The sequence below is a fragment of the Dasypus novemcinctus genome, chromosome 23 (assembly GCF_030445035.2).
Source record: "Dasypus novemcinctus isolate mDasNov1 chromosome 23, mDasNov1.1.hap2, whole genome shotgun sequence".
Lineage (NCBI taxonomy): Eukaryota > Metazoa > Chordata > Mammalia > Cingulata > Dasypodidae > Dasypus > Dasypus novemcinctus.
This window is the reverse complement of record NC_080695.1, coordinates 29,079,456-29,089,598: the sequence shown is the minus strand read 5'-3', so window position 1 is coordinate 29,089,598 and position 10,143 is coordinate 29,079,456. Positions and strand designations below refer to the sequence as shown.

At 55.6% G+C, this 10,143-nt stretch overlaps 1 protein-coding gene across 1 annotated transcript; it reads right to left on the bottom strand.

Moving 5' to 3' along the window:
- Positions 1-5,019: 5,019 nt before the first annotated feature.
- Positions 5,020-7,899, bottom strand: ZNF768 (zinc finger protein 768). Its single transcript, XM_012519990.4, has 2 exons — positions 7,458-7,899; positions 5,020-7,164 (listed from the first exon to the last, which is right to left on the bottom strand). Exons 1-2 carry the CDS (start codon positions 7,543-7,545, stop codon positions 5,561-5,563), a joined length of 1,692 nt encoding a protein of 563 aa, XP_012375444.1. The 5' UTR covers positions 7,546-7,899; the 3' UTR covers positions 5,020-5,560.
- Positions 7,900-10,143: the final 2,244 nt, after the last annotated feature.

Below are 10,143 nucleotides of genomic sequence, written 5' to 3'. Positions count from 1 at the left end.
TTTTGTGATGTCTGTGTGCCTGAGTTAAATTAACATTTCCTTCTCAATCATTTCACTAAGTGGAACCCAAACAGCTCCTCTTCTTTTTCTTTCCTTTCCTTTCCTGACCTGACCTGTATCTCACGTTGTGGGCTAATTCAAAAGAGAAGCAGGGAAAGTGGATTTGGCCCAACGGATAGAGCGTCCGCCTACCACATGGATGGTCCAAGGTTCAAGCCCCAAGCCTCCTGACCCATGTGATGAGCTGGCCCATGCGCAGTGCTGATGCACCCAAGGAGTGCCCTGCCACGCAGGGCTGTCCCCTGCATAGGGGAGCCCCATGCGAAAGGAGTGCACCCGTAAGGAGAGCCGCCCAGCGCGAAAGAAATTACAGCCTGCCCAGGAATGGTGCCGCACACACGGCGAGATGATGCAACAAAAAGAAACACAGATTCCCGGTGCCGCTGATAAGAATGGAAGCAGACACAGAAGAACACACAGCGAATGGACACAGAGCAGACAGCTGGGGTGGGGAGGGGAGGGGAAGGGAAGGGGTAGAAATAAAATCTTTTTTTTTTTTTTAAAAAAGGAGGGAAGTGGATGAAGTTCAATGGTTGAGAGCCTGCTTCCCATGTATGAGGTCCTGAGTTCGATCCCCAGTACCTCCTTAAAAAAGAAAAAGATGAGCACAAACAACAAGCAAACAGACAAGCCATCTGGGGGGTGGGAATATTTTTTAAAAAAAGGGTTAGAGAGGAGAGTGGCATTGGACAATTAAGATGTGAGTGTAGACCCTCCTGTCTGGCCCCTCCCTCAAGCAATGAGAGGGAATGGGGGCTAGTCAACACCGCCCTCTTGTGGTCAGTAGGACCCTGGGGGACTATTCAGTGGCGGAGGCCAGCTCCCTGGTCCACACGGGGGCGAGAGACAAGGCAGGTGAGGCCATTTGAAGTGGGAGGTGAGAAGGGGCATTTTGGTCCACAAGTGTGACCTTGCAGGGCTCCTCACTGCCTGCAGAGGAGCAAGTGAAAATTCCCAAGCCGGCCAGGCCCAGAATAGTCTTGCCCTGCTGGCCTCTCCAGCCTCGTCTACCTCTTCCTGCGCCAGCCCTGGCTCAGCAGCATGATGACATCAGGAAGGAAGAAGTGAGGCACATTTTCCAAGAGAGGGGAGAAAATTTCTGTCAGGAATGCCACAGAAATACTAAAATACTTGAAATACTAAAAGTACTCGAAGAAACTGTGAACTTTTCTTCATTCAGTCAACGTCTTTTGAGTGCTTTTTGCCAGGCTCTGAGGATGTAACAAGACAGACAATTCCCTGCTCTCAGGAAGCTTCCACTCTAGTGGGAAAACAGTAAACAAATTGAAATGTGACTTCAAGTGTGATAAGGGAAAAAATGGTGATAAGAGTTGTGAAGAAAATAAAGCAGTATAGCAGGTTAGAGGGTGCTGGAGGGGACTGTTTTAACCAGGTGGTTGGGGGGCTTCTCTGAGGAGGTGATATTATATGATACTAAAAAAAAAGTGACCTTTCACCAAGGTCAGACACAAATGCTCAGACAACCTGTGAGGTTCATTTCCGGATGAGGCCTGCCATCCTCAGTGAGCCCGGGAAGACTGTATCCCAACTCACTTTAACTAACCAGCCTCGCATTTCACCGAGCCCTCCTCCTCCTCAGGGCCTTTGCACATCCTGTTGCCTAGCTGGCATGCCCTAGCCTCCCTCTTTTCTAGCCATCAAAACCGTCCTCTCTTCAGGGTGCTTCCTCGGTGACGCCTTGCCCACCTCCTGGGTCCCAGCAGCACTTTGTTTATGCCTCCCTGGGGCACACGAGCCTGTTGCCTCCCCTCTCGAGACCGTGAGGTCCTGGCGGTAAGGACCTGGTCTCGTGTCACCAACACCTGGCCCCTGGCTGCCAGAGCTGGCGCATAGGAAGTGTTCAGTAAAGGTTTCACTCAGTGGTTCGCAAATGTTTTGGTCTCAGGACTCCTTTATGCTCTTAAAAATTATTGAGGATCGACAACAACAACAAAATAAAAATCATAGCCACAAAAAAATTATTGAGGATCCCCTAGAGAGTTTTTGTTGATACAGGTTATATCAATATTTATCAGATTAGAAATTAAACCTGAGAAAAATCTAGAACCTAAGAAGACATGCACCTTCATTTTACAAACTGTCAGAATGATGACATTTATCACTGTACACTTATGAGAGAAGAAAAAGTAAGTATCTTAGTATTGTTATGAAAATAGTCAAAACCCACCAGTCCTGGGTTAAAATCCAGATTCTGCCACTTCCTAGCTGCAGGATGTAGGGGCAATCATTTCACCTCTCTGATATTCATTTTTTCTTCTGTAAAATGGGTATAAAAATTGTACATAATGTGTGTGGCTCGAGCAGCTGGGCTCCTGCCTACCACACGGGAAGTCCCCAGTGCCTCCCAGAGAGGATGAGCAGGGCAGAGAGCTGGTTCAATGGGCTGACATGGCAAACTGACGCAACAGGATGAAGCAATGAGATGATGCAACTAAGAGACACAGGGAGGAAACAATGAGATACAAAACAGAACAACAGACAGGTAGCAGAGGTGGCTTAGGTGATTGGGCACCTCCCTCCCACATGGGAGGCCCTGGGTTCAGTTCCCAGTGCCTCCAAAAAAAAAAAAAAAAAAGATGAGCAGACAGTGAGCACAAACAGTGAGGCGGGAGAAATAAATCTGTTTAAAAATTGTACATTAACACATAAATAAATAAATCCTTTAAAAATTGTACATTAACACATAAATAAATAAATCCTTTAAAAGTTGTACAGTAACACTTGTAAACTGCTAACGCTGTTTGGGAACATACGTGGTGGATAGAAACGGCTGTCTAGGTGTCAGGGTGGTGTAGTGGAGAGCAGCACGTTGGACAGTGAGTCCGGGACCTGGGTTGGCGTTCTAGCTCGTGCACTTGCTTGCCGTGTACCTTGGGGAAGACACGTACTGGGGCTCTGGAGGTACCGCAGGATCTGTCATGGAAGAGAGGCCAGGGCTGAGCAGCTGATCCCAGCCTCGTTCTGTCTGGTTCTAGAGATTGAGGCTCTGTGCACACCTGCTGCTTTAACAACTAAGCACCACAGGCCCAAGGCCTACAAACATGTTCGGGAGCTGAAAAAACACAAAAACAAAAAAAATCCAAATTATGAAAATTAAATTGGACAATTGAAATAAACGTTTAAATAAAATGTCACAAATGTAACATCAAGTTAGGTCATCAACTGCAGTTCTGCTCAACGTCTATAGTGAAATAGATGAATTATGTTAAATATGAGGACTGGGGTTTCTTAAAATTTGAAGGTGGTAGCGTGTCTACTAAAATGTGTATGAAGATGACAAAAGTCTTAAAAATATATGTATAGAAGATTTCACTTGGAAAAAAAAGTTCTGCTTTCAAAATCAATTTAAACTTCGAGGGAAGCGAATGTGGCTCAACTGATAGAGCATCTGTCTACCATATGGAGGGTCCAGGGTTCGATCCCCAGGGCCTCCTGACCCGTGTGGTGAGCTGACCCTCGCCTAGTGCTGCTGCACGCAAGGGGTGCCGTGCCATGCAGGGGTGCCCCCACATAGGGGTGCTCCACGTGCAAGGTGTGCACCCCACAAGGAGAGCCACCCCATGTGAAAAAAGCGCAGCCCGCCTAGGAGTGGTGCCACACACACGGAGAGCTCACGAGGCAAGATGACGCAACAAAAAAGAGATGCAGTTTCCCAGTGCCACTGGATAATGCAAGCAGACGCAGAAAAACACACAGTGAATGGACACAGAGAGCAGACAACAGTGGGGGAAGGGGAAAGAAAGAAATAAAATAAATCTTAAAAAGAAAAAAAATTTTTTTAAATAAAAAAACTTTGAAAACTACCAAACCAACTAAACTGCATTGAACTACCTGATCCCTGCAGCTGCCTGCAGAGCTTGCACAGCGCTGAGAGCGGGGTTGCAACGTGTTCTTCATAAGGTATAAGGCCCTGAGGATGCGAGTGGGGGAGGATGGACGTGGTGGAGAGCACGACTCCCACCTGTGCCCAGAGCGGCCCAGCTGCCAGGGGAGTGGACGTGGTGCCTCGAACCACTGAGCGAGTTTGAGCAAGGACCTCAGCTCCGCAAGCCTGTTTCCATGTTGTGGGCTCTGAGCCTCAGTAGGCACTCATCCTAGGAGGGCGGGCGGCCAGGTGACTCCCTGAGGTGTGGCGTGTCCTCTGCGGCTACTGTCAGCACAGGCAGCACTTCAGAATCCCTGACTCGACAGCACCAATGCCCGTCCTTTCCCAAGAGGGCAGGTGTTCACAGGGGCTGGGGCTTGGAGGGGAGAGGAAGCCAAAATAAAGGTGGGGTGTGGGCAGGGGGTCCCACCAACAGGGACGGGGGTCCTAAAAAGGAGGCAGAGCTGTGGCAAATCAGACCCAGCTGTGGAGTTTGGGTCACTCCAGTTGGTGGGTTTTGGGGGTGGAGCAGTTGTTCAGTCCTCAGGCCCAGGCAAATACTGTCCCCGCCAAGGGTGTGGTGAGGACTGCAAGCGCCCCGAGGCTCAGGTCTTGGGGAGTCTTGGCTGGGGTCTGCTCGCAGTGGCTGGAGGTCCCAACTTGGGGGTGGAGGTGGGGGCAGGTGGGTGCTGGGAGCCAGGAAAAGCCGCTGGAAAATGGGCTCTGCCCCTGGGCGGCCTGTTTTCTGGCCCAGGCTCAATTAGCAGGAAGGGGTGCCCCACAAAACTGAGTCCTTTCTCACACCTCCCACTCCGGGCCCCTTCTGTGTTCATGCTGCTTTCAAAGTATGGGACACAGCCTCAGGCAGATACAGCTAAGTCATGTCTCCTGAGCCTCAGGTGTCCAGTGTATAAAATGGGACGATGAGAAAATTCCAGTGAAACACCGAACATAAAAGCACTTGCCACACACGGCCCTGTGGCTTCCCTGGTGGTCTTTGGTGGTGACCTCATGTCCCCCGCTGCCCCCTGCTGCCCGGGGAACTGTCTGTGCACATACCGGAAGGACAAATCTTTTTTTTTTTTTTAACCACATAAAGGTTTTTATTGAACTCAAATTCAGGGCCCCAAAGCTGAGGAAGACAAGGGAGGCTGGGGATTGAACTCAGGAGCCCAGACCCACCCCGGGGCCCCACTCCCCACCCCATCTACCCTCTCGCCCTCTCCTGACTCAGGGAGGGTCTCAGCAGCTACCAATCTAGTCTACCCCTCTCTAATTAAGTGGCCCGCCCCTCCCTCCCCCCACCCCTTTCTAACACTTGGCCAAGCCAGGCACCCAGCAAGGGGCAGGCTGCTAGGCTGCTGCTGAGGCCAGCTCTCTGCTGACCATCCCCAGAGCCTCTCACTGCCTGTTTGGCCTCCCTCCAACCCCTCTCCATAGCCCATCTCCCAAAAGTCTCCAGGGCACTTAACTTTCTCCACCCTGGCCCCCTCTTCCTCTAGAACCCTCAAGCCCACTGCCTCCAGCTCCTCCACTCTCGCTCTCAAGGCTTCCCTTGCTTCCTGCCTCCCTTCCCTTCTGCCCAGCACCTCCCGACCCCTGGTGCGTCCTGGGTCAGCGCCGGCCGGCTGCGTGGGTCCGCTGGTGGCGGATGAGGTCGGAGCTCTGGGAGAAGGCCTTCCCACAGTCGTCGCACTTGTAGGGCCGCTCGCCGCTGTGGACCCGGTGGTGCTGCAGCAGCGTGGAGGAGCGGCAGAAGCCCTTGCCGCACACAGCGCACCTGTAGGGCCGCTCGCCCGTGTGCGAGCGCTGGTGCTGGATGAGCGTGGAGGAGCGGTTGAAGGTCTTGCCGCAGTCGGGGCAGCTGTAGGTGCGGCCTGGCAGGTGGGTGCGGGCGTGGATGGCCAGCACGGAGCTCTGGCCGAAGCGCTTGCCGCACTCGGGGCACTTGAAGGGCTTCTCACGGGCATGGCTGCGAGCGTGGGGGATGAGTGCTGAACGCTGGGAGAAGCTCTTGCCGCAGATGCCGCAGCTGAAGGGCCTTTGCCCGGTGTGCACCCTCTGGTGGCTGCGCAGGGACGAGTTCTGGCTGTAGCACTTGCCACACTCGGGGCAGCTGTAGGGCCGCTCGTGGCTGTGGGTGCGCTGGTGGCGCAGGAGGTAGGAGCTGTCGCCAAAGGCTTTGCCACAGTGCGGGCACTTGTAGGGCTTCTGGCCTGAGTGGGTGCGCTGGTGGCGGAGCAGGTAAGAGCTGTCGGCAAAGGCCTTGCCACACCGAGGACACTTGTAGGGCCGCTCGCCTGTGTGGGTGCGCTGGTGTTTGATGAGGTCAGAGCTCTGGGAGAAAGCCTTGCTGCAGACCTCGCACTTGTATGGCTTCTCACCCGTGTGGATGCGCTGGTGCTGGATCAGGGTGGAGCCCCGGCCAAAGCTCTTGCCGCAAATGCCGCAGATGTTGGGCCGAGGGCCCTGCCCGCCTCTGGCCCGGCCACCCCGCCGGCCTGGACCCCGAAGGGTCCCAGTCAGGCCCAGGGGATTCTGGAGCATCTCAAACTGGGGTGGAGTGAGCAGGGCCCCGGTGGGCATCTCAAAAGGTGGCCCTAGGGGCAGGCCCCCTGTGGGCTGCTCCCCAAACCCCTGGGTGAAGGAGTCTAGGGGGTGGACTCCCAAGGGGATGTTCAGGGGATTGGGGCTCTTTTCCTCGGGGTTTGGAAGCATCTCGGCACCGTCCTGGAATTTGGAACTTTGAGCTTCAAATTCAGGACTCTGGGTTTTGAACTCAGGATTGTGGGGTTCAAATCCAGGATTCTGGGGTTCATACCCTGGGCTCTGAGATTCATATTCAGGGCTCCGGGGTTCATAGCCAGGGCTCTTGGGCTCATACCCAGGGCTTCGGGGTTCATAGCCAGGGCTCTTGGGATCGTATCCAGGGCTTTGGGGCTCATACATGGGGCTCTGTGGTTCAAACTCGGGGCTCTGAGAATCTGATTCGGGGCTTCTGGGTGCAAACTCAGGGCTTGGGGGCACAAACCCAGGACTTCGGGACTCAAAACCGGGGCTTTCAGGCTCAAACCTAGGGCTTTGTGGTTCAAACTCTGGGCTTTGTGGCTCAAACCCAGGGCTTTGGGGTTCAAGCCCAAATGGTATCTCTTCGACCTCATAGTCTCCAGTGCCTTCTTGCTGAGAAATTTCCTCTTCCTCATTCTCACTCACATTGCCTGCAGGATCAAAGAATTACAGAAAACCCAGATTGTGTGGGGCCTGGAAGGTCATTTGCTCCCACTATTTCTGGCCACAAACCTCTCCCTCCTCCCCAGGCAGGGTCGCTGGCCCTCGGGGAAGTGCTGAAGTTCCCACGCCCACTCCCCTCGCCAGACTTAAGCCGCCCTGTCCCCGGCCCCCACCTCCTCCAAGTCCCAAATCTAGGACCCTGGGCCCTCCTCCTCTTCCAGGACCTCTGCCCCTCTCCCGCTCCCAGGCACCCTCCTCGGAGAGGCAGTCCCTCCCTCACCTTTGAAGGACCCTTCGGGGCTCCCCATTTCGTCAGGACTTTGCACATCCCGGGACTCGAGGCCCCACGGCGACGCCTCCCGTTCCATCCCCGCCGGCTCCCAGTGCGGCGGCGATGGCGAACGATCCCGCGACCCGGCCTGAGTGCCCTGAGACCCGGGCCCTCGCCGCCTTCCCGCTCAGCGCCGCCTAGGGACCCGGCTGCCCAGTCCCGGCCCCCGAGGCCGGACGTCTTGACCCTGGGCCTCTCCCGCCCGCCGGGCCCCTCCCCTCCCCGCGGTCCCGCCCCCCCACGACAAGGTCCCGGCTTGGCCTGTGGCCCTCACGGGCTCCCACGCGTCGTGGCCTCGGAGATAAGGGGCTTCACGACGGGCTCTGTTGCCCCCGGCCACCGCTCCCCGCCCGGGACCCAGTCGTCTGGCCCCCAGCCCCGGTTGGGCTGCGGCTGGCCGACCCCCTTCCCCCCTCCCCTCACAGGAAGTGTCCGTCCGCGGCCAGTTCCCCCCGCTGGCTAGCGCCGCGGCCTCTCTAGGAGCGGCTGGAGGTGGAAACTCGTTGGCATTAACCCTGGGCTGGATGGCCCCGGCGTGGGGGCGGGGGCAGGGGCAGACGCGGCTCCTCGGGGTCGGCAGGAGGGGCTGGGGCAGATTGTCCGCCTAGGTCCTAGGTCTCCGTTCGTCCAGGGGTCTGTCTGTCCGTCTTCCGAGCCCTGCACCCATCAGCGTGTGAGGCCAAGGGCGAGGCGACTAGCGAGACCAAGGTCAGCGAGAAGGAGCGACGCTTCCCGGCGCCAGCGGGGGCGGCCTCTAGCTCCCCTCCCCTCCCGGGCCTCAGGGTCAGCCCCGGCAGTGCCTCGGGAACCTGGACCGAACCCCCTCGCGCTCATCGAGGCCTTAGAGTCCAGGACCCCTTCCTCATACTACCCCCGCCACCGGCGCGCCCATCCCCACTCTTGGCCCCCTCCCTTCTCTGATATCTTGATCCCCCTACACACACCAGTCCCGGGAGGGCTGGGAAGGTTGCCAAGGAGACAGCCCCGCCTCCGGCTCCCCGAGGCCCCGCCCCCAGACCAGAGACCTTAGCGATTGGCCAATAGCGCTCGCGCTGTCACCGCCCCTTACCCCACCGGGTGCACGGCGTTGGGGTCGCCAGGGAACGCGGGGCGCCTTTCTGATTGGATGGACGGCGTGCGGGGCCCATTTGGCCTCCCCTGTCCACCAGAAGTGCCGGCCGAGATGAGTGCGGGGGAGGTGCGTCTCCCTTCGAGCCCGGCCTAAGGTTTCAGCTCTTTTCCCGCCCCCATTTACCCTCCATTATGTTTTATCTCTCTGAAGAATAATGCCAAGGGATCTGAGGACCGCCCCGGCCCTGCATTTTCCCTCTTCCCACAGGTTCGAGAGGTTGGACAGCCCGGACGACGCTTTCTTTTGTATTATCCTCGCCTGTCCCCTCCACCTTCCCCAAAACTGGAAACCTTAGTCCCTGGTTCTTGGGTTTCCTCAGGAGAGGCAGAGATCCTATAGGTATTCCTCCCCGGCACGCTGAGGAGGGGAAGTGGGCAGAGAACCACCCGGCCTGTAAGGCAGCTTTGACTTCCCCAGTCCTGTCTAACTTGTAGAGGATGGGAACCTGAGAAACACTGCCCCAGGGGAAGCTTTGAGTCAAGGAGAAAGTGACCTGGAAAGACAACTTAATAGCATCCAATTCTCTTTTCTACCCTTCCTGCTGAAACTAGTTTGGCAGCGTCCTTGGTAGCTAATGAGCCAAACTCCACCATGGGAAGGATGTTGGAGCTGTGGATTGTGTGTTTTCTTGCTGCCTATCTGGATAAATGAAGAGAAGAAATTGGTTGGGAGGAAAGGTGGCAGCTTCCAATCTCTCAGAAAGAGCTGAGAACAAGAATTTGGAAAATCGTAAGTGGTAAAAGGCTAGAGAGAAGTGATTTCAATAGAATCATAGACATCTTCCCACAAATGAATCTGGGGCACCTATCTGGCCTCCAGAAGAAGAGCTTCCAGCTCCATGCCTCTCTCCCATTCCAGTATCTGTGGGGTTTGTCCTCAAACTCTTCCTAAGTATGGCTTACATAGTCCAGCGCTAGAGGGTCCACTCAGGCAGGAAGCCGTACAAGTGCATGATTGAGAGAAAAAAAGGACCTGGGGCATCCACAGTGCACTCACGTGGGTGACAAACAAATGTCTCCTTCACAAGACACTCTTCTCTGACATCCAACCTGCTTACACACCAGAAGATTCACACCGGAGAGCAGCCCTACCCTGCAAAGGGTGGGAAGGCCTCCAGCCACAGCTCTGCCTTGGTCCCTGGCCCGTTCTCTCCATATCATGGGTCCCAAGTCCCAAGGGTGAGTTTCCCAGTCCTAACTTGTAAAGTCTGGTAACTTGAAAAACACTGTCCCTGGGGAAGCTTTGAATCAATGAGAAAGTGACCAAGGAGTTGAGCCCAAGTTTCAAGCTGCTCTGGCACCAGCATCGCCCCCCAAGGGGATTCAGTCCTCCTGGTGCTAGGGCAGCCTCCCCCCCACCAGCGCCATCTCTGCCACAGGCCTTTGAGAGACCAGCCTCCGCCCACTACATGCCCACAGGAGTGAGAGGCTCCAAGCACAGGGGTGCTTCTAGTGAGGGTTCCCACTTGACACAGTCATACCTCATCCAAGGCAGGAGAAAACC

Coding starts and splice junctions, on each gene's coding strand:
- ZNF768 (XM_012519990.4), bottom strand. CDS start 7,545: ATGGAACGGGAGGCGTCGCCGTGGGGCCTCGAGTCCCGGGATGTGCAA. Junction 7,165..7,457: donor CCCCGAAGGGTCCTTCAAAG/GTGAGGGAGGGA, acceptor TTGATCCTGCAG/GCAATGTGAGTGAGAATGAG.